Below are 23,709 nucleotides of genomic sequence, written 5' to 3'. Positions count from 1 at the left end.
GTCTGCTCTTAGAACAGGAGGCGATGTGGGAGGCCTGTGGGCTGGAAAAGTGCGTGCTGAGGGTTTAGGGCACTGCAGGGTCCCCCCCACCGCCCCCTGCCAAGTACTCTCCCATTTCTCCAGGTTTTAAAGAAATATCAGCAGTCTCCAGAAAAGGGAAAAACAGTGTCACCATTGACGGTGTGACAGAAAGTGACACCTAATGGACATGCAATTAACTAAGTGGTGACACAGAAGTCTCCGTATTTGTTCTACGGCTCTCTAACACTGACGGTTTAATGGGACTAGTAAACAAATGTAAGCTCTGAGCGCCATCTCCTGGAACAATCTACCACATCACACTGACCTCCCGTCATCCTCATGCCCATCCTCAATGAGGCGACTGAGCTCCTAATGCCCGAGGCTACAAGGCAGGAAGGCCCCTGGGGAGGGGTCACTGCAGGAAATGCACATCACCTCCTGTGCCTTCTGTCCCCTGAGCCCCCAGGGGACTTGCGCTGATTGAGCCCCAGCCCATCTTGGAGGGTGCTCCCAGCCCCGGCCCACCGAAGGCAGGGCCCCTGCCCCTAACCTTCTTCTCCTTTATGGCCTCCTGTCTGTGTGGCCAGCACCTCTCACCACCAACCATTTGCTCCCTGAGCCAGAGTTTGCTTCCCAGGGGTGTCCACCGCCCATGGGTAGCGGGAAAGAAAAAAATGTTCAGGATTTCTAGTTACAAGAAATTGCATTTTTGGATTTGAGAATCCCAGGTGACTTTTGGGCTCACAGGCTGCAACACTGGGCATTCTATATGCCGTTGGAGCCCCAGAATTTCCACAAGGGTCATGAACATGGGGCAGGGGCCCCCAGAATGTCGAGGCACCAACACACTCTTCTTCAGCTCTTCATTCGTCAAAGGAGATGATGAGTCCCCAAGGTCCCTCCCCGATCTTACTGTCTGACCTGAGTAATTGGGTCCCGACCCAGCATTGCCTCAAATTCCCAGGGAGCTGTCATGCAGGACCTGCCACGTGGGAGCCCTCACTGTGTGTGTGAGTGCAGGGCACTACGCACATCATCACGCTCAATCTCCACATAGCTGTCGTCTCTACAGAGGGGAGACTGACTTGCCTGTGGTCACCCAGCTTGTCCTTAACCACGGATCTTTTCACAGGATCCCCCATGTCCTCCAGAACCCACCACTTGAAAAGGGACTCCTGACAATATCAGTTGGTAAATGGCTGTTATGGGCTGAATTGTGTCCTTGCCAAATTAATCTGTGGATGCCCTAATCCCTTAGTACCTCGGAATGTGATTATTTGGAGATGGGGTCTTTAAAGAGATAATAAAATTAAATGAGGTCACTAGGGTGGGCTCTGTTCCAATATGACTGGTGTCCTCAAACAGGGGATGGGGACACGAACACACACAAAGTAGAGGCCTGTGAAGGCACAGGAGGAGATGGCCATTTACTGACCAAGGAGAGAGGCCTCAGCAAGAATGAGACCTGCAGACACCTTGGTCTTGGACTTCTAGCCTCCAGAATTGTAAGAAAATGAATTTCTGCTGTTTAAGCCGCCGAGTCTCTGGCACCTTGTTATGGCAGCCCGTGCAGGGTCCGCTGGATTGGAGACGCCCTGCACGTCCCGTCTGCGGCTAACTGAGCCCAGACTGCGTGCGAGGGACCAGACTTCTCTGTCTCTCCCCACTGCGCAAGCCCAGCCCCCCCTCCCCCGGCTGGCACAGGCCTGGGCTGTAGGTCAGAGGCAGCAGGCAGGCATGGGACCCTAAGAGAAGGGGCGGGTGCTGAGGGCAGGTGAGAGCAGACCCCAAGGGGCTCTTACTTGCTCACATGGCTCAGCTTCTTAGGGCATCAGGAAGACAAAGAAAGTGGGAGAAAGGATGTAGGGCAACAAGGGCGCCACTCGTTGAGGGACAGATGGATCAGGCTGCCCAGCATGTGGCAGACAACGTTGGAGGCACCTGCTCAGCCCGTGGTCACACCCTCCACCCTGCTCCCACACCCCATGCTGGGCCTCACAGCAGCCATGTGCCCACATGCACATCCTCCCCGCATCCACGCGACACTGGAGAGCAGCCAGTCAACCTGAGCAGAGGACCGGCAACGGGACACTGGGGACCTTTGGGCAGCTAAGTGCACAGGGAGGAGGAGACAGGGGCGAGAGCGCGGGAGGGACAGAGCCCAGAGACCACAAGGCCCAGAGGAGGCCACGTTTGTAGGAGAGCCTGAAAGAGAAGGCATTGTTCCCACGGGCGTTCCAGGGCCTGCTCCCGCCGCGGCCTGGCTGCCTCTGGGACCACAGGTCCGGACCCACAGCTGGTGTCGTTCTCTTCTGCTGCTGTTTGGTGTGCGGTCAGGCTGTGGTCTCCTGCAGGGAGGGCCCTTCTGGCAGGATGTCTCCAACTTTTCCATGGAAATTCCTCCATTGACAGGGGACGTGAACAAGCGGAGGGCACACTCTGAAGTGGTCTCTGAAATTTTTGTGAGCTTTGTGGTTCATCTGAAAGATTCACAATTTCATGCTAGAATTCTTCATATTGAAGAGTGCAGATGTCGTATCCTCCGAGGGCCCCTCCTCCTCCAGCACTGGGCCAAAGTTCTGTCCTGCAGGAGGCCCTGCATGGCTGTCGCCAAGGCATCCAGTGCCAGCCTTCTGTCCTGGTGGCGCTGGCGAGGCTGGGTCCCGGGGCCCCTCACCACCCAGCCTCCCCTCTGGCAGGTGGCAATGGCCCCAGGCCTTTGTCCTCACTCCTTCTCCACTCTACTCCCTCTCTCTGAGACACTAAGCACCGCCCCTCAGGAGCTGCTGTCTTGACACAAGGTGGAAGACAGATGGACTTCAGACCACTTGTTTCCCACTGCAAACAGGCCGTACCAAGGGCGTGGCGACCTGCTTGGAGTGTGGAATGGGAAACAGGGAGAGCAAGGGAACTGAGTGGATGTTTCTGTAGACTACTTTACCCTGGGAGCGGATCACCGAGCACAGCACAGCGAGAAGCACCAGACAGTGCTTGAGAAACAAAGTTTCTTTCTGCCACCCTGCCTGCCTTGACATCCCGGGCCCGCTGCACGGACAAGGACAGGGGAGGAGTTGTTACGTGTGCACCTCCAACATGGAGGCGGGCGTGTGTGCACTGCGGCTTGCATGCTCGTGAAGGAGGTCTGTGGCTGAGCCGGGTGGGGTCTGAGGGAGGCTCCTGGCTTCCAGAAGCACACGCGTCGGCCCAGGCTCGGAGGTCCACTCTGTGTCTACAGGGGCCACTTCACGTGACACTAAGAGGCACTCGGAAAATGTCTAAGGTAAGGAGTAAGCATTGCCCAGTATATTCCCCCTTGTACACCTTTCAGCTCAGGACAGATCAGATGTCAGACTTATTTTCTAAAAATGTCCTGCCCTGCCCAAAAACCTCGGGCAGGAGGCGGAGACAGGTGAACTGCAAGTCAGCTGTCAGTGGTGGGCTATGCCCCTTTCCCCTTTGAGAAGGCGAGGAGCTCCCGGTTGATGACAAGCCAGAAGATCTGCTGAGCTAGAACCTGGGACGACAGGGTGGGAGTGTGGGCCCGGGAAGGGGTCTCCAAAGAGACTCGCTTTTCCTGCTGCCTCCTGAAACTGTCAGCACCGGAAGAAAGGCAAGGGTCAGTGGCTGTGGGGGCGCCGGGGCAGGCCAGTGTTCCTCTCAGATGTCCATGCCTACTTCCCTCCTCAGCTCAGGGATGAGGAAGGAGTGATGAGCCCTACTTCATATATATTGGCTAAAAGTAAGAAGGCTCTCAGTGTCCGTTAACGAACAGGCATGTTGGTTTCAGTCAGGACCATACCCTTCTCCACACAAGGTCACAGAGGCTCTGAGATGGGCGCCACCTTCTACATGGATATAACGTCAGAGCACGGAGCTAGTTTCAGAAAAGTGTCCTTGGACCTCTCAGGCCGGGGTCATGCTTTCACCAGTTACAGACAAAATACTCCACTTCTTGAGAAGAGATGAAATCTCTCTATACACTTTCATGTTGTTTTAACTCCCTTTATGTCCAATAAAAAAATGTTTCACACACTTTTCTTGGTATCATGAGCTCTTGGCCCATTTGTGCATGACCCGTAGGCACCAGCGGCTCAGTGAAGAACCAGTGGAACTCATCCCACGCTGCACAGGCATCCGTGACCTACCTGTCTGGACCCCTCCCCACGGGGCCACACAGGGGCGGGGCCACCTGCTAGCCAGGCATCTGGCGCCCCTCCTTACCACGCTCTGTGTTTACACTGCCCGTGGTTTTCACTCTTGTAACACCAGAGCGAACCAAAACATTGACTAGGGCCTCACATTCCATGAGGGACGTCATGGAGCAGTTGCTTGTTCTCTTTCAAGCACCTATAGAGTTGCTCTGGAACGGGTCATGGAACTGGGCCCCAGTGGAACTACCGAGTCCTGTGCCACAGGGTTAAGCCTCCTCTTCTACTTCCTCCATTTTGAGTTGGCTTATTTCTCTGAGACACCGTGTGCCTGGCATTTTGTGCCAGGAAAAGCCCTATTATAAACAGCTTGTGAGACTGTTGTGCTGGCGGACGTGCAAAGGGCCCACGATGGGGCAGGAGATGTTCTCTCTCACGGCTCCCATCCTGGCTGGTGGCGGGAAACAGATCTGGGGCCCAAGCCGTGACAGGACGGGGAGGTGGGGAAGGGGTTCACGAGAAAGAGCAGCTCCAGATACAAATGGTTTGGAGAGTTACACTGCAAACAATCTCCACATACGTATACACAGGCCACACCAGGAAAACCTTTTATTTTTTTTAAAAAATGATGGTCATCACTAACCAGCCACTTTAATTCATACAGATTAAAAACCCAAACCTGACATATTTTTCGCTAGGTTTGTCTTACAGAAATTCCACTGAAAAGCATAATTAGGACATTCAAGGATATGAGGATGAAGGTGGAAAGGACTTTAATTTCCTATCAGTGTGGGTTGGAGATGACTGGTTATGGTCCTGCCGACAGCTAACGGCAAATAAGGGAGGGTTTACATTCTCGAGGGAAATGGAGAGGATCCTCTAAAGTTCTTCTGGGCTTAGGGACCATTTGGGGTGTCTGGAAAGAGAAGTTGCCCTGGCAGCTTGGTGAGCTTTAGGGGTGTTTGCCTCTTTCTAGGACACATGCAAAAGGTGGGTAACCAAACTATGAAAACCAAGAATGTGGAGTGAAGGAGGGGAGAGACTCTAGTCTTTCTCTCTGCATAAAGTTAGGGAACGAGACACAGTATCATATCCATATTTCAGAGACATTTGGGACTTTTTTCAAGGAGCAGAATTTGGCCAAAACCCCAGGCGTCGCAGCCCTTGGTGACAGATGAAGAGCTGGCTGTGGGAGGTGGGAGGCATCCATGTCTGCATCCAGAAGACACCAGGGTGCTTTGTCCTGGCAGGAGCAGCATAGACTGTATGTCTCACACAGTGGAGTGATGTTCTCCAGGTAACCAACTCGCTTGCTGATCAGCGACAGATTCCACCTCCTTTGACTGTAAACCAAGACTCGATACATATGTCTAATTCAGTGCACAAAGGGCTCTTAATAATCTTGGGGTTTTGGTGCATTAGAGGCTGGGCTATGGGGGCGGGAGTGACAAAGTGGTTCCGCAGACTGCTCGGGTAGGGGGAGAGATCAGCGGCAGCATCCTGGAGGAGACCCGGGAGCACATGGGTGGAGAGTGTTGGTACTGTGAGCAGCAGCTGTTGAGGGGGAAGCATGTCTGGGTGGGTGGAAGGCAGATCTTTGGGCAGCAGGGCAACTGCCTGCAGGGGGACTTCACTAGGGTGAAGTTGAAGAACCGACCCTGTAGGGAAGAGAAGAGAGACAGTAGCTGAGGAACCACCGGAGCAGAAAGCTGTGGTTTCTCCAGCTGCTGGGCCTGCCGAACACCTTCTCTACTTAAGCCCGTGCTTTTCCTGTTGCCCAGAACCCCACTGATCGCCCTACTGGATCTGTGGGGGCCTGCTGGTCTCCAGAAAACCCCTTCAGTCCCCAAAGGTGCTCCCTGTAGTGGGCAGACTTGGGGCTTCTGTGAACCTGTCATTCATTCATTCAAAGGGTTACCTTGAGTTCCTGAGAGTCAAAAAGGGAGCCGACTGCTGCTTTCTCTTACTGAGACTGTCATCATCATCACTCTAATTTTAAAAATCCTTGCGAACCCCTTAGAATGACCTTGGTTTTTCCCTCCTAATGTAGCCACATTAGAAAAACAACATACCTAAAACCCCTAAGACCCCTTGGATTTCTAAGTATGTTTTTTTTTTTTAAAGATTTATTTATTTATTTATTAGAGAGAGAGAGAGAGAGAGAGAGAGAGAGAGAGCACAAGTAGGCAGAGAGGCAGGCAGAGGGAGAGGGAGAAGCAGGCTCCCTGCTGAGAAGGGAGCCTGACGCAGGGCTCGATCCCAGGACCCTGGGATCACGACCTGAGCCGAAGGCAGCCGCTTAACCAACTGAGCCACCCAGGCACCCCTCTAAGTATGTTCTTAAGGAACCCAGGACACCTGGAGCCTGACCTTGTCCTTTTTCACACCCACAAGGATGTTGAGCCAATGAAACTTTCGGAAAATACGCACTTGGGAACCTGCACCCCTCTGTGCAGAGTGGAGCCGAGCCCAGAGATGGGCAAGGATTCCTCTCGGTGACTTTCCCTGGCGGACATACTTTGTAAACTGTCACTTTGTGGGCCACATTCTATGTAACATCACCTTAGTGTCCATCAAGTTAATATTTCATCTTTCATAGATAAGTATTTTTGCTTTCCCTGATCATAAAAGTAACACTTTCCCATTGCAGAGAACCCAGACAATACAGACAAACATGCATGAAGAAATAGAAGTTGCTTGTTTCCAACCACCCACAATGACCACTCTGAATAGAATCTTGAACTCTCTGCATATAGCAAGTTCTTTGACCATTTATTTAGCAATCCCTTTTATGATCTCTGCTCCCTAGCTGGCCATTCTCACCTCCAGACCCACAGCCCAGGCATGCGTTCTGCGGCCACCCTCCAGCTGGCTCCCCATATTATCCCTGCTCACCTTCCCTGCCTCCTTCTCCCCAGGTCTCCCCAGCCTCCAGGTCACGAGGCCCAGCCTCAGAGTCTACTTGGCCAGGGTCAGACCCTGTCCTGAGCCACCTGTGTCTCCGGTCACCTGTCCATTCTCACCTTCCTGTGCACCCATGGACCATCCAGGCCCTCAGGCTCCCTTTTAGGCCTACCCGACTATGTCTGTTCCCATGGTCACCTGGCTCTGCACACTCCTAGTCCAGGCTGCACAGGATCATCTCTGAGGGGATCCCCCCATCTCCTACTTTGACCTGTGCCTCCCACTGCCAGGTGTGCTCTCCAGCACCAGGCTCCTGGCGTGGTGCCAAGCTGCCCTGCACGGACCCAGGCAACCCTAAGCTGTGCCCTCTACGCTCCTGAACCCTACGCTGTACCCCCCCGCCCCGCCTCTCCTTTTCACACATCCAGACCCACCCATTCTCAGATGCCACCTTTGTCACACCACATTCCCGAGCTGAATTCCAACAGTGCAGTGCGTCTCTTCTCAATACTGTGGTCAGTCTGTCTCAGGCCCATGGGCAGGGCCTTGGTCATCTGGCAGGACCCTCACCATCCCTGCCCCAGGATCACATCAAAAACTCCTAAACTATTCTTAACTGTTTTCTTTTTGTGTGCGTGTGTTTGTGTGTGTGTGTGTGTGTGTGTGTGTGTGTGTGTGTGTTTGTGCGTGAACTTAAAATCAGTTTTCCCTAAACATGTTTGTTACAATTCCTCTAAAGGAGAACTAAGCCCATGAGTTCCTCTGGGAGGAGTTGACAATGGGGTCTAGGTTTTTATGTTCTCAAGTCTTCTTTTCTAGCACTGGGTAAAGGTCTGTGGTTTCATTACAGGTCAATATACTTGTGTGGTACAGGTACATGGATGTGTTGCTCTCGAGAATAGACTGGAATCTTTTATCTTTATTTCTAGTTTCTTTATTTCTGCTTATTTACTCCAGAACGCAAATAGATTATTCTAGACCGAGCAGCCGCTGTGGGAGCCCTCTGATTTGGTCAAGAGATGACTGTGGGGCACATGTGCTGAGGCCCATCCTCCCCCCAACGCCTGAGCCTGTCCCTGGGAGCTGCAGGCTGGATCTGCCATGGGTTGCTGGGAGGAGCGAGGGGTCCCATGTGGCGGGGGACCCTGGAGGGACACAGAGACCCTGAATCTGTGGTGCAAGTGTCAAGGGGTGAGTGGGGGGGTCTGGGGGCTGAGGGGCGTCTCCTTCCTCTCTGCCTTCCTACTATTTGATGATCGAAGCCAGTGACCAATCCCTTCTTCCATCATCTCCAGGCTGCCCAGTGAAGGGACTAACCTTGAATCTGCTGGCCAGTGGTGGCTTGCTAGCCCTAATCTCCAGTGCTTTGCAGTATTGGCTCCATTACTGCATTTCCTGCTGCTTCATGAGGAATGTGTGTGTGTGCGCGCATGTCCTTGCCCGTGCTTGGGCATGCCTCTGTGTGTGTGTGTGTGAGAGAGAGAGATTGTGTGAGTTCTGGGTCGGGGGAGGGAGGGTTGCCGAACGCTGGGGAGCCAGCTGCCGTCATAATCCCAGAGTTATCATCTGAGACCTTCCCAAAGTTCACTGGCTTGATAGTCGGCTGTCAAATTCAGCCTTCCTGGAGGAGTGAAGCCGTGTCCCAGCTTTGTCACACACCCCTCCCTGGTGGCACTCCCTCCATAGGTAGGGTCAAAGGCTCAGGAGCTCTGTGACCATTAATGTATCATAAGGCCCATCTGTATCCAGCTCTAATTGTTCTCTGGAGAAACTCTTTCCCAGCAAACATGCCCGAGGTCTATAATCAGCGTGTTAGGAAGGTAAGATATTGACATTCACAACTGTTTGCACGTCTAACACACTGCACTGTGAACAGAAATACATTCCACATGTTTCCCTATCACCCTGACAGTATGGTACACGGGTCAGAGCATGGACTTGGATGTGAGCCTCCCCCGGGGTCATTCATTGCCCTGTCATACCCCTCCACAACCCTGTCACATTGAGTCCATCACTAAATTCAGAGGCTCAGTTCCCACAGCTGTGACATGCAGAGAAGTGACCACCTTGCAGGATAGAGGGGCAGTCATATGACAGCGAGACACTGGGCTTTTGGTGCTGGCCCTAGAGCTTCACGCCTGGGCCAGTCTGGGCAGGTGACTTAACTGTGTGGCCTCGGCTTTTTCCCCCATGGAGGTGTTAGTTGTATAAAACCCTTAGGCCAGTGTCTGGCCGTCTGGGGGCTCTGTGTAAATGGCAGGTGCGGTCTCTGGTGAGGTGGCTGTGAGAAGGAAAGGAGCTGCTGTGCACAAAGCCTCTCGAGGGGGACATGCAGATTACACGCACTGGGACACAGTTCTAGGACAGTGGGCAGCACCTGCAGCGGGGGAAGGTAAGGTGGCCTGATTTTCCTGGCGGATCTAGCAGTACCACCATCTGTGAACTAGTGGGCTGCCCTGGGATAAGGCAACAAAGGAAGAGACTCAGGATCTCAGAGGGGAGCAAGGGTTTGGCTCAAGATTAAGAGACTAGACTGAGTCTTGCTGTGTCATTTTGTATCTGTGTATAGGGAGAGCTGGTCTAGAAGTCAACATTTTTAGAAAAAGTCCTCTGGGGATTTAAAGGTGGGGGGAGGGGGTGAACAGAGTCTCAGGCATTTTACAAACATTTAAAGGATCTGCTTTCCTACATGGAAGCACCAGGCCACGCCCATTACCGACCCCAAGCAGCCTAGGCTGGGGGTCTGGGGCTGCACACTCAGGACTGGACTTGGGACTGAGTTGGTGTGCAGAGACGCAGGTCCCAGTGACACTCAGACCCTTTGGTTCCTGGTTGATTAAGGCCTGGGACCAGTGCACTGAAGGCTTAAAGAGAAGGTGCCAGAACCCTGCACCTACCACAGTCCTGGGGGCCCACCAACACTCGGGACTCCAGGAGGATGGATGGAGGGACAAAGTCAGATGGGAGGGGACAGAGGAGTTGGAAGGGAGCCCCCTCCCACAGGGCCTAGTTATGGGCTCCCAGCTCTGCTCAGGATGAGCGGATTGACTTCAGACAGCCCTGGGTGCCGAACTTGCTCTCCGGGTGGCCTCCATTCCTTTCCTGACCTCTTGGATGGTTATTTGCCATTGGCACATAAACAGGGCCCCTCCTGGCTCCAGAGAGGACTGGGCCAACTCCAGAGCCAGCATGGCAGGAGCCTGGCAGAGCTGTAGGCAGCTCTCAGTGCCCCACAATGCATAAGTCCACCTAGGAGAGTCTCAGTGGATGGGGGCAGCCAGCAGACCCACGGCAGGGGCGCTCAATAGGGAGGGAGGATGGATAGGGGCCAGGAGAACTCTCCGGCTGGCCTCCCTCTACAGCTTCTTTGACTTAAGTTTGGAGGCCCTGGGTCATAAGAAAGTTTCCGTTTATTCTGGAGAGGACATGCATGAAAATGCAGGCATCATGCCCAGAGTCAGCCTGGGAGGCTCATGAGCACCATGTCTCCATGTCTTGGCATCCTCCCTGGCAGATTCCCAGACACAATCTCTGACCCACAGTCCCTGAGTGCAACTGTCAAGGGCAAAGAGCAACGGCCTCCTTCCCCATGGGGAGCATCCCTGTGCCCCTGCTTACCTTGTTCCTAGGCTGACACCACATCAATGGCACCTGGTTGCAGGTTTGAACAAAGTCACACAGGGTATCCAGTTTGCCCTGAAAAGCAGAAGTGGCTGTGAGGAAGCTCTAGGCATGGAGGTCACCTCGAGAGGGGTAGAGTCCTCTCTGGCTTGAGATGGTCCCAGAGGGCTGTGTCCCCAGGAACACACTGAGGTAGCACTGCAGCCTCTAACTGGGGCAGGGGCCTGGTGGCCTTGTGGTTTGAGGGCAGGAGTGTCACTGCAGATTGCTTTGGAATCTGGAACATGTCTTCCTCTCGATGTGCTGCCTGGGGCCTCCTCATCCCTGTCCTCACACCCACCCCTGCAGGGTTGGGAGCTCCCTCCCTGGGTGGGGCCTAGCGCATCCTGGGGTAAGGACATTTCCTTCTGGCCTCCTCCTCCATGAGGCCCTGGTCCCTCCATGTCACTGGGCCCCAAGGACAATGGAGTTAGCTCAGTCCCTCACTCTGCTGAGCGGACTCATACAAGGCTCGTAGGAGCCACCGGCGTTTCTGGATACTTTTAATAGTGAACAAACCTTGCTCAGAATTTTCCTGTAGAAAATGTTGTTTCTGACCCACAGGAGCCTGTTTATGATTGAGCTTGTGTTTCCTCATCCACCTGCTGGCGGGTGAGACTGAAGCCATTGCTGGAGCTGCTGACCAGCTCTGAGAGAGCCTGGGACTATAGCCAGACACCAGCTTCTGCAAACCTGGGCCTGTGCCAAGGGGGAGACCCTAGTGCTGGGCCCCGCGTGGTGGTGGTGGTGGCAGGCGCCCTCACTTTTTGCTCTCTCCTGGGCCCGGGGATCAGGATGCCCTCTGCTTTTTCTCTAGTGCCAAGGGATCAATGTCGCCTTCCATAAACATCATCTCCCCGAATGCCACGGTTCATAGGGTCCACGAACGGGCTGCTCCCTTTTCTTCCTCAGCCCAGCCTGGAGGCCACAGCACCCTCCCCAATGTGCCTCTCACCTCTATCCGTCTTATCCCGCCATCTTGGCACCCACAGGGGACAATCATTGTTGGGCACGGCTGTATGCATTTCCTCACCGGCTCCTAGGAAGAGAAAGCAAATTTGCTCCTTCGTCTGGCAGCTCCTTGGTGCAGACACATGACATCTATTGCTCCAGCACCCGTCAAGCACTGGCCACTCAAAAAGACACAAGGGAGTTTTCAAGGACAAATGAGGAGCACCCTGCATCATGACAGGGTTCTCCATGTGAAAACAAGCAAACTCCTTTGGTTTGCAGAAATGGCTTTACTGGCCCTTAATGGAGAAGCCCGGTCATGGGGCTGTGCAGTGCACAGGAGGGCTGTCTGCGTTGGGAGCATTTGCCGGGGATAGGGCTGCACTCACCTGACTCTGGCAGATCCATTCTCAGCAGGCCGCACTGCACCTAGTCCCTGCACAGCCCCGGGCAGTGAGGCCTGCTTCCTACCAGCCCTCAGGCTCAGGTACCCCTGTTCAGGACACTGTGTCCCCACTATAACTCCTTCTTCTGGGGCTTGGCTTGGGCCCCCACCCTGGGGGATCCACAGCCTGCTCCCCTGACCTTGGCTCTCTGTGCTCACTTGGGCTGGGTCTGCCTCACAGCTCAATGCCAGTTAAGACACCCTCCAACATCCCCAACTCCAGCCAAGCCCCTGGTCCTGCCAGGGGACAGGGATGGAGAGCAATGATATGCAGCCCAACATACATCAGAGCCTGGGCAGTGGACCAAATTTTGAAATCTAAGGCTCCTTTTCTAAAAGTTCACCTGAGTCTCTCAAACATTCCTTTGGAAATTGACCCAAAGTCCCTATATTTTAATAAGGATCAGAGCGCTTGCTGAAACAGGCTACCTCGAGTTGCTAATTTGGTGGCAAAGGCCCTGGATCAGCAGAGCTGCATACTTGGGAAGGGTGTTTGGGTCCCAAGTCCTCCCGAGGCCCCTCCCTGTCCCTCGGTTACCCTCTTCTTTCTGCCCAGCTAGTTGGGAGGTTCTGGGGCTGGGAGTACAAATATCCTGTAGGCAACAGGGGCCCTTTTGTGTGAAGTTCAGTGTGGGCATCGGGCATGCTGACCGCATCAGGACCAAAATCATGACTTACCCTTTCTATTATGTGCACTGGTGGTGGCTCCTTGACAGTCTAGAATGTTAAAGAGACATGAACACGGGCTAGAGTGGCATGGAGGTTGCAGGCTCCACCATGCAGACAGGAGGGGACCCTACTCAGCAGCAGCTGGACAGAACGTGGGCTTTGGGTGTCAGTCTACCAGCCCCACTGCCCATGGGTCTCTGGCCAACCAGCTGCACTGCCCTGAGCCTCAGGCTCCTGGGTTATCAAAGGGGATCGGACGTCCCTGGAGGGTGCACTGGGAGACAGCCGGACTAGGCTGCATGGTCCCTGGTAGAGGCACCCCAGCTGGTAGTGTTCATGAGCAGCCCTTCCAGCCCACGAAGACAGAAGCACTCGCCCCACTTCCCTTCCTCCTACCCCTTACCTCCCAAGTGCCCCTAGCCCTCTCTGGCCCCTCCTGTGCGACGGCAGCGCCCACCCCCACTTTCTGTCCTCATAGCTCCCCCTCCGCAGCAATGGGACCTGCTTGTGTCCTGCAGCTTTGCTCTGTCCTTTCCTACCTCTGCCATCTCCTCTTCCTTCACCAGCTCTGGCCTGGGCCCTTGCAAACCCAGCAGCCAGTACATCTGCCCTCCTGCCTCCCCCGGGGCCAGTGTCTGTCCTTTGCTAGGGTTCTCCTTGCCACACCCTATGAAGGTGACATTTACCCTCCACCCCCAGGTACCAATCCAGACCAGACACCAGACTGTGAGCTCCTGAGGGCAAGGCTGGTGGCAGCTCCATTCCTGTCCCTCTGTGGCCAGCATGGGGCCCAGCATGCCCTGGCCCTGAGTAATGGCTGAGGAAGGAAGGCCGGACCCACTGGACGAGGGCAGAGATCCTTGTTGGTGTCCAAGGCTCAGCTGCCCCAGAGGTCAGGGATCCTCCCAGCCACCAGGATTCCCCCTTGGAGCCCTCAGTGCCTCTTGCAGGGCCCTCCTTCTCCCCTCAGCACCAGAGGTCTCTTCTGGTGCTTGGTCTCCTTGAGCCTTCCAGAAGCCTGGCAGCCTGGTGGCTTCTCCCCAGCGGCCAGGGCAGCTCTTAGGTCACCTCCAGAGACACGTGTGAGACAGGCGGTCCCTCAGACACAGGCTGAATCTGCCCGGGGAATACAAGGCAGGCTGTGCTTCTGTTTGCTCATGCAAAGACCTGGTTGCTGATGGGAACCTGCCCACAGGCAGAATCATGGGGTGAGGCTGGGAGGCTGAGTCCCTCAAGTTGTTGGCATGGTCGCAGGAAATGGGACTATGTTCAAGATGTTACTTACCCTTCTGGAGCAACATCGCCAGATGCACCAGATAGTAGACAGGATTAAGAACAGGGCTGGGAGGAGCAAAGCCAAGCAGAGAGGATTGATATCTGGAAGATATGTTTTGCTAGGTGGTGGGGGAGGCTCGGTTGGTGGAGAAACAGCTGGAACGGGAACTGGAGTCTCTTCTGGCACATTCTACAGAAAGCACACGTGTCAGAGCTGGGGTGGGCATGCATGACCTCTCACTGGGAGGACACCCTAGTACCCCACACGAGGCCTCCCCATCTCCCTGCTCCCATGGACCTCAGATTTCCCCACCTCCAGGGAGCACTGAGGGGCTGGGGGACAGGGACAGTAACCAGAGAGCCACTGTGGAGCCCAGCGCACCACTAGCCCTGCTCAGAAGCTCTGTCCCAGAGCCCCGACAAGGGAGTGGAATCTCCGTGGTGGCACAAAGCCAGTCCTCACTGCATGCCTCAGCTGACACGCTGCATAGCCCTGCCCTAAGCGAAGTGGTCTGTTTTCCCAGAGGCAGGGGAGGGAGTGGGGTGAGGATCTGTGTCCAGGAGACAAAGCAGCTGAAGGGGGAGGGAGGCTCAGGGCCCACAGTGGTGTGGCTCCTTCTGAGGTCTTTCTGACATGTGTCTGCTGAGGCTGGGCTGTCAGTTGGTAGGACTCCTGGTGGGCAAATGGGTGAGATCAGTCTGCTGATCCAGGAGTGCATGTCCGGGCATAGGTGAAGACACAGTCGGAGGACTGTCTGTCAGCACTGCTGGAACCCTCCCAGGCTGGGACTGGGCACTAGGGTGGTGGCAATTAGGCAGTTTTCCCTCCTCCCAGGCAGCTGTCTTCCACATCCTGACGCTCACTGTCACCCATCTCATGCTGCCCTGTGCCAGGTGTCCAGGTGACACAGAGCTCTGAGGAAGGGGCACCTGGGAGCAGAACCTTCTTTCCCACCTGTCGTTGAGCTGCCTGTCCCTGAGTTGAGCCCCAGGCCCTCCCCACAGCCCTGCCCGCTTCCCCACCCACTGCAGGGAGCAAGGTCCTTCAGAGGTCAGAAAGAGTTAGCAGAGAGGACAGCTGAGGAGCGTGAGAAAGAAGCAGAGGCAGAGGGGAGGCTGATGCTCTCTGCAAAATGACAGTGGGTGTTCTTCATGTGGGCTGGGTCTCGGGGCCAGTGATGGGCATGTGTGGGTTCAGCTATACCAGCAACTGCATCCATACAGTGGAAACACACCTGGTCCCACCCTCCAGAGGCCCTGTGTCTGGGACCTGGATTTGGAGTGTCCCAGTGTCCCAGAGGTCCTGGACTCTGGCTCTTAGAACACAGCCCCCCAGCCTCTCCCAGTTGCCCAGCTGGAATGCAGGATGGAGCCCCGAGCTCCCCACCACTAGACGTGGGCCAGGGGAGGTGGTGAGTGGGTAGGCAGGTGTCACAGGCTCAGCACCATTTCTGGAGTCTGCTCAGAGCTAATTGTCCCCTTTCATGTGCCTCCAATGACACTTGGTTCACACAGAGAGCAGAACTTCTGCAGAGTCTGGACAGGTGGCTGCACCGCAGGGGATCTTGTGGAAGCACTCCCAGGGCACCTCAGAAGCCTGAGTGTGGGGACGGCTTGCCAATGAAGGGCTGAGGGCCCCAAGCTGGCTGTGAGAAGCTGCCCCAGCTGCCTGTCTGCAGGAGCCACTTGCTCAGGCCCTCGGCACCCTGTCCCCCACATCTTGCCTCCCTGGGTGTGACTCCTTCAGTGCAAATGCTGTGGACAACCCAGGAGGGAGGCTGCAGCCTTACCCTGGCACTCACACAGTTCTTGCTGGTGATGTTAGCACCGTTGCTGATGAAGTTGATGCCATTATTCAGGCTAACTTCAATGAAGACCACCCTAAAGCACAGAAATTGTGGAAAGTGACCACCAGCCCAGATAGGCACAGTTCTTCCACTCAGCTCAAACCACAGCCCATGGCTCCTCTCATTGTAATGATTTGCTCGTCACACCTTGGGGCCACCGGTGAGCACATGGCACGGGTTCGGGGGGCTCCCCTAAGCACTTGAGGTCAACCTCTGCAGTGAAGGCTGACCAGGCATGAGGAGCCTTACGTGAGTTCAGATGCCCTCATGGTCATGGCTAAGTTTCCAGCGGGGTGGCTTGGGGTCACCTGATTCCTCTCCGTTTATGGACTGCGTTGGCTTAGCTCTCAACAGCTGTCTGGAGCAAAGGTATCATTCCTGGAATCATCATCTCCAGGATCCTCCCTCCTCAGCAGAGACCCTGCCACAGCAGATCCGTGAGCATCTCGTGTGACCACCAACAAGGTCAAGTGTAGAGAATGCCCTGAGCCTTCTGGGAGAGAAATGTGCTTCCCCAGTAGAGGTGGCATCCCACATTCTATATACTTCACAGTGGCAAAACTGTACATGTGGCCCCTGACCTGGGCACTTACTGATCTGGATTATCTATCGTTTCTCCCGGGCACATCATGGTGGTGTCCTCCACAGAGGCGGCTTTTTTATCTAAGGGAAAATCACAAGAGAATGCTGCCAATGGCATGTCCGTCCATCCATCTCTCTTTCTGCCGGCCCTCGGCAAAGAGAGCTAACACTCTGGCAGACACCAGCTTCTCTTTGCCCACCTTCCTCTGAGCCCTTACCACGCACCAGGCCCTGAGCAATGATCTGGTTGGAATGGAAAAGGCAGGCTGAGTCCCAGCTCCCAAGGGCCTTACATTTGGGGGACTGGAGGGAGACAGACAAAGAACTAACTAACAAAGAACAAAATAAATGCAGAGAGTGAGAAGTGCTGAGACAACAAGAAGCAACAAGAAGCACAGAGAGTGGAAGGGAAGGGGCAGATGCTTAGGAATGGGGGGCCTGTCCTGACCTTTAGAGACACCATTTCCCTTAGGGGACTGAAACATTCATCCTGCAGTGATACGTTGGCTGGAGGTAGTTCTAGGTTGACCAGATGGCCCTGGAAGAAGATGTCACTGAACATACACTGAACATAATTAGGTCAAATGACGGCATCAGGGGGCTAACTGGGAGCGCCGAGGAGGACACAGAAAGTCCTCCTGTCCCCCAGAGCTCTGGGGAGGATCACACCCACCTCAGCACTGAGGGCACATCTGCCTGCCCATCCGTGCGCTTCCTCAGGCCACTCGGACATATGGAGGTACACCTGAGCCCGAGTGTTTCCCAAATATTGGCTTGCATAGGCAATATGGCTTAGTTAGCTCAACTATCATATTAGCCCCATTTTACAGTAGAGAACAGAGAGGCCGAGAACAGAATCCTCATTTGGTGAAAGTCACACATGTGACATGTGCCTATGCCAGGATCCCAGGGCCTGGGTCTGGCAGGTGGCACCCTCTCTCCATCCCAGGTGCACATACCCTTCCAGGAAGATACCAACGCACCTGGCCCAGACTCAGAGCCCCAGGACTGCCTCGTTTCTACCAGCAGTCTCCGGGGATTCAGGTCCTTGTGGCTCAAGACAAGTGAGTGTTGAGCCAAGGGATGGGGAATGCAGCTCTGGGGCAGACCCAGCACCCAGAGCCGTTAGGGGTAAAGCCCTGCTCCAAGAGGCTCTGGTGCTTTGGGGGTTGATGACTTCCCAACTTCCCAGCCAGCTCCCTCCTTCCCCTTGTCCACACGGATCTATCCTCACAGTGTCCACAGTGCAATGTCAGCAAGGGCTTTGAAGGCCTGGCTGGCTGAGGGGAAGGCAGCCTGAGGTGGGGAGTTTGTCACTTGGAGGCACCAATGGGGCTACTTACCGAAGAATTTATTTTCGCTGAAGATGAATCTACAGATAACTTCGTTTTTGTTCCTTGCGTTATTAAAGCCTGTTCCAGTAACATTCAATTCGTAGTTTTCTGCAAAGGCAACATTCAAAGAACTATGTGAGGCGGGGCTGGGGCACCTCTGTCTTCCATGGCAGGTCACCCCCAAAATGGAATTCTTAGGGATTCCTATGAGGAAGCAAACATGTCGAAACCAAGATGTGTGATCTCCCTGGGCCAGATCCTCACCCAGTGTCACCAAGGGTCCACTTTGAGTGTCAGTGGAGCCTTAGGGTCTTGGGGGGCCTCTCACCTCCACTCCTGACATTTGGAGCCCATTAAAGGCCCCCGTCTCTTGCTCTACATATCCTATGATTCTGTGACCCTGTAGAGAAGAATCCCCCAGGGAAGGAGAAGTCCTGTCTTAAATGTGGTTCTGGAAGTCAGTTGATTGCTTTTACCCTGCCTCCTCCTGAGGCTTCATGGACTACAACCAATCCACGTGGGGTTCAGCAAACACTTCCTCTATCAGTGTGGAGACAGGTTAAGGTCTGAGAGCCTCAACAAGTTGCTGGGGCTCCCCTGGTGCTTCTTGGCCTCTGAAGCAAACACCGGGGGTTACAAAGAGGGCAGCTTGTGGGCCCGGCCCCCTGGGAGTTCACCAGGGTAACATGCAGGTCTTCAGCTGCAAGCCCAAGGTCATTAGCCTCCACCACTGCCTCCTGTCTCAGCCGGGCTAATTCCCCTTCCTGAAGTTCAGTTTGCCCTAGCTCAATTTACTCTCTAGGTATAATTCTTCACACTAGCAGAACCTGGGACCAGGCTGTCCTGATTCCTCCTTCTTCCAGTCTCCCTGAAGCTCTCATTAATCAGGGCAGTGTCTGTAAATGCTCTGCTTTGAAGAAAATAGATTCTAGACCCATGGCCTGATGCTGGCCTGCGGATGTGGGCTTTTAGGCTTTCAAGTATTTTCCAAAAATGAGAATTAACATTGTAAAGCCTGCACATTTTCCCTAGTAATTCAGATCACTAGCTTTCTTGGAAAACAGGAACAGCTGGCATTAGCGGGTTTGTATTTCTGCATGTCAACCACTGGTTGGCCATGGGCCACTGCTTTGCTCAGATTGGGGCTGCACCCCAGGCCAGCACCTGCCTTACTCCAGTACACCCTCCCCTGCAGCCAATCATCCTTGGCTTGGCCTGACTCACCCCTCCTGCTATGGCACCAGCCTGGCCCCTGACAGCCCCTGATGGAATTGGCCCACTCAGGGCTGGCTTGTTGTCTCTAAGTGACATGTCCTCTCCAACACACAGTAGCCAAATGCCACAATGATGCTTTGAACTTGATTGTGCCAGGCTGCCTGCTCACTGCTCACACTCTCTAAGGACCCTTCCCGCCATGACACAGAGTTCCAAGATTGGCCTGGAAGGAGCACTTGTGCTTGTCTCCTGTGAACCCTTTGCCAGTGCAGCTAGGGTCACCCTGAGCAGAGCTGCTGCCCCTCAGTCTCACGGAAGTGTCATTTGCAATTTACATTCTAGGATTTTATTGCAAAGAAGTATTTCCTTGCAAGGCAGAACTGTAAACTCAACCCACATTGTTATTAGATACAGGCAGAGAAGGGAAAATTCAGCTGGCTGCATGTGGGGGAGATCAGGCTCCAGAGGAGGCAAAAACAGTGAGTAGAGTCTTCCTGCCACTAGCAAACGGGCAGAAGGAAACTGAAGTGGGAAAAATCTGTGCCAGGCCAAGGCATGTAACACCAGTGTTCATCCAAAAGGACACTCCCCACTAACTGAGCATATACTATGGGCTGATCTACACTTTCCCTAACCTCCCAACATGTGTGCACTAGGCATTACTCCCTAAGTTACACAGAGGGAAGCTGAGGCTAAGAGATGGCAGGTGGCTTTCCTCAGAGCCCCGGCAGGTACAGGGCTAGGATCTGACCTCATGTGACTAAGGCAGGTCTCACTTCTGCCCCCTCTGCTCTTCTCTTCATTCTGGGCAGCTATCCCCCTGTTGCCCAGGATGTAGGGCAGCTGCTGAGGGCAGGGCTGCCTGACAGCCCGGGACCTCACAGGGCCTGCACTCCTCGGGAATCTTGCACACTGTCCTGCCTGGATGCCCTGCTTCCCACGAGGTGTGCATCGCAGCCCTCGGGGCCCTCCTCAGTCATCACTCCACCCCTGTAGCAGTGCCATCTCTGTCCCCAGGCACTGCCGCTCTCAGAGGGTCCTGTCACTTTGGCAAGACTCAGGAAGTGGAAAGCAGGGTGATGGTTTCAGATTTTTGAGCAGAAGAGACATGGAGTTAAAGGATTTTGCTCTGTCCGGTAGCTGCTCCCTCTGCTCCAACACCCCTCACCCAATTCCTCCAACAGTAACAAGCACAGGAAGGAAATGAAGCCAAGGACAGACTAATGGCAGCTTGTGGGAGCTGCATTTCCTACAGAGAGGCCACTGCATTGCAGCAGTCAGGCGGCACGAGGACCCGCAGCCCCCGGCAGAGAGACCGGTCCTTCTGGATGGAGAACTTTCCTTCTGGAGGAGAAGTTGTACAGTAGGTCTCCCAGGGCTCCAGAGAGAGGAGCTGGAAAGGCAGGCAGCTTCCCGAGAAGGCCAGGAGGAAGCCAGCAGTGAGGAAGGGCCACCCACTGACCATGAGACCGACAAGGGCACATGAGTGGAAGTGACCGCGCTAGGGAGGGTCGGGCTCTGGGAACACCACCTGCTGCTCGGCACAGCCTCCTTGGGAGAAATTCGACTCTACTGATGAACGTTTCACCTGTGTGTCCTCTTCATGCTGTAATTCTACTTCTGGGATTGACCCAGGGAATCCTGACCCATGCTCACAGAGAGTGAGCCTCACAGTGCTCACAGCCTGCTGTAGCCACATGTTAGGAACAACCAGAATATTGACCAGGGAGACGAGTGAAAGAAATTTCCTCCATGTGTAGAATGGAATATGTGCTCATGGTTGGAAAACGTTATGACTGCATGCTCCCATTAACGTAAAACATCCTTGAAAAACATAGTTAAATAGCTATGTATATATATATACGATGGACTGTCTGTGGTAGATATCTCTGGCAGACAGAGGATGGGATGAAAGGGGAACTTGATCATTGTGGATGGACAGCAGCTACCTAAACTGGTGGTAAAGGTGTCTCTGCACTGCACTGTGGGTCCTGCCTTCCCCCTTTGGGTCCTCCTGCCCCACACAGCCTGCCCTGCCCTCTGCACACAGTGAGTCTCCTGGCCACCCTGCAGGACCTGCTCACTGGATCTCTGAGGAAAGCCCTCCTTTGCCCTGGGTGCTACTATGTGCCACCACGGATGTGCCCTGTCTGTCGGGCTTCTCGTAGACACTCTCTCTGGGCCAGTCACAGACAGGAAAAAGAATGACAAGGCGCCCCCTCCAGCCATCCTCCCTGATACAAAAATCCAAGTCCACCTAGCACACACACAGGAGGGATGAATCTCCAAACCACCGAGCCTAGTGTATCAACCAAACACAGTGTTCATACCACCTGAGTCCACTAAGAGATGTTTTTGCACAGCAAACTAGGCTATGGAAAGAAAATCAGAACATTAACCTTGTTCAGGTCCCTGAGGCAACTTTTGTCTGTCAAGGGATTGAGGAGATTTTAGAGGGTGCTGTAATGCTCTGTGTCTACAGAGAGGTTGAGGTCACACATGTGTTGCGTTCATTTTTCTGAACTCGTGTAATAATACACTTAAGTTGACTGTATTTCTGAAAAGAATTCTTAGCAAAAGTTGGTCCCTAGTCAACATATACAGAATGAAGGTCTTGAGATGTCTATAATTTACTTTGAAATGTAACAGAAATATGATGGATTGATGGAGAGAGAAGGAGAGAGCAAGAGCAAGTGCCCTAGATAGATGAACGATAAAAACCATGGTCAGATACTAAATATTAACTGCAAAATTCAGGTAGTAGAGACAAGGCTATTCATTGTACGGTTGTTCCACTTTGCTGTAGGTTTGAGAATTTCCTTCACAAAAGGCTGGGAAAATATATAAAAAAAAAGAAGCAGCAGCAGAAAAAAAAAAAAAAACAAAACCCAAACAAACAGAATGACAAAAATAAACCGTGACAGAGCCAAGCCGAAGTCATGGCGCATACAAAGTGACAGGTGACTAACGAGAGGGACAGACCAAGGGCTGTGGGAATCCAGAGGGGCCAGTGAACCAGGGAAGGGGCAGGAGGGAGACTCCTGGGAGTGAGGCCTCAAAGGAGAGGAGGGCTGGACCCTGGAAAGGGAGGGGCTTGCAGGAAGTCCAGTGCCTTCTCCCCCTCCCCCCAGCCTTAGAGCTGAGGGAAGACCTGGCCAGCCCTGTGGGGGGCTAGGGGCCTCATGCTCGCAGGCCAGGCTGGGGTTCGGGCAGGGGCCTGCTCTGTGCCCTCGGGCCCTCGGGCAGAGGCTGTGCAGAAGAGGCCAGCCTGAGCCACAGAGGTGAAGGGGCTGTGAGTGTCATGCTCACCCCTTGTCTGCTTTTCTAGGTGCCCTGGCCCTGGGATTTACTCACCATGCAAGGACCAGACACTCACACAAGTCACACTAACACCGAACACACACTCAGTCGCACTAAGACAGGGCTGGAGGGCACTGAGCAGAGGATGGGCTGGAGCTTAGGCAGAGAGGCAGGAAGGCCAGCAGAGGCCTCTGCCTCACCCTGGAGAGCACCCCGAGAGGCTGAAAAGGCCCAGTCTCATGCTCATCCCCTATCTGCTTCCCAAGGCTCCCTGACCCACTGATTTATTTCGAATGACAGCCTGATGAAATGCGTCTTTCTATTTCATTTGGGGTCCAGGTTCCTGCCTTGAGCTTGGCCTCCAAGTGACTGTCACATTGTGGCAGCTTCCTCAAGAGGGCAACAACTGAAAAGGTCAGAGCAGGAAATGCTGAGTGAAGCTGTCAGCGGGTATGTGGCAGGCACCTGTAAGCCCGGCCTGGCCGCCGTGGGGGAGGCACGATGACTGACATCTGCACCTGCAGTTTGACATGCTGTTGTGACACCATGGCCTGTGTGTGTCCAGGGGGCATAATCAGAGAGATGAAGCTGTCAGGTTGGCCACACGGCTCGGTGCTTTAAACCAGAAGCAGGACAAGGTCTACTTCTGATGTCAGCTGTATTTGTATGGGCGCCTTTTGTCTGGCTATGTTCCTAGTATGATGCTGGCCATTGAACTGTGTCCAATGCTTTAGTCATCCATGGAGATAATCATGTTTCTCTTCTACACATTGCTGATGCGGTAAGTTACACTGATATTTTAAATACTGAATCACACTTGTATTGTAGGGCTAATTAGTCTCGAGGTACTGTTCTTTTTATATGTTCTCGGATTTCATTTTACAGTGTTCTGTTGAAGGTTTTTAAATATATTTTTTTTGTTACATATTAAACTTTTGCTTTTAAGGTTTAAAAAAGTTATCACATTAAACTTATTGTGGTAATCGTTTTGCTACATGCGTATGTGAAATCATGGTAACATCTTAAACTTATGTAGAGAAGCATATGTATATTATTATGTCAAAAACAAAAAAAGCAGAATCACACACATACCTGTCCCACAATCCCTGGCATGCACACCTCACAAAAAGATATACTTACTTCTATACCCAGTGTACATTTCTCTACACTACCCCATGCACACACGACACACTGAAACTCACACCATGCTCACACCGCACACACCACACGCACAGCGCGTACAACACACACCCCAGTGTTTACAGCAGTGACTCCAGCTCTTACCTCCCGCACAGAAAGAGGAAGGCTCCACTTTTGTAATATCCATACAAGACTTAGCCACGAGCTGGAATAGAGAG

General features: G+C 53.7%; 1 protein-coding gene across 1 annotated transcript in view; it reads right to left on the bottom strand.

Moving 5' to 3' along the window:
* Window positions 1-5,599: 5,599 nt before the first annotated feature.
* Window positions 5,600-23,709, bottom strand: part of LOC148162161 (anthrax toxin receptor-like) — a 37,715-nt gene continuing 19,605 nt past the window's right edge. Inside the window, exons 9-17 of the mRNA XM_088019883.1 lie at window positions 23,636-23,696; window positions 17,846-17,944; window positions 16,514-16,583; window positions 15,864-15,954; window positions 14,084-14,263; window positions 12,808-12,846; window positions 11,689-11,772; window positions 10,692-10,769; window positions 5,600-5,827 (exon numbers count right to left, since the gene is read on the bottom strand). Coding sequence (XP_087876009.1) covers window positions 5,600-5,827; window positions 10,692-10,769; window positions 11,689-11,772; window positions 12,808-12,846; window positions 14,084-14,263; window positions 15,864-15,954; window positions 16,514-16,583; window positions 17,846-17,944; window positions 23,636-23,696 — 930 coding nt within the window. The remainder of the gene's footprint in view (window positions 5,828-10,691; window positions 10,770-11,688; window positions 11,773-12,807; window positions 12,847-14,083; window positions 14,264-15,863; window positions 15,955-16,513; window positions 16,584-17,845; window positions 17,945-23,635; window positions 23,697-23,709) is intronic.

Source organism: Eumetopias jubatus, unplaced genomic scaffold (genome assembly GCF_037043125.1).
Source record: "Eumetopias jubatus isolate StellerSeaLion01/CBP00866 unplaced genomic scaffold, mEumJub1_p1.0 scaffold_17, whole genome shotgun sequence".
NCBI classification, from domain to species: Eukaryota; Metazoa; Chordata; class Mammalia; order Carnivora; family Otariidae; genus Eumetopias; species Eumetopias jubatus.
Note: the sequence above shows the minus strand (reverse complement) of the source record. Positions and strands in the feature narration are given on the sequence as shown.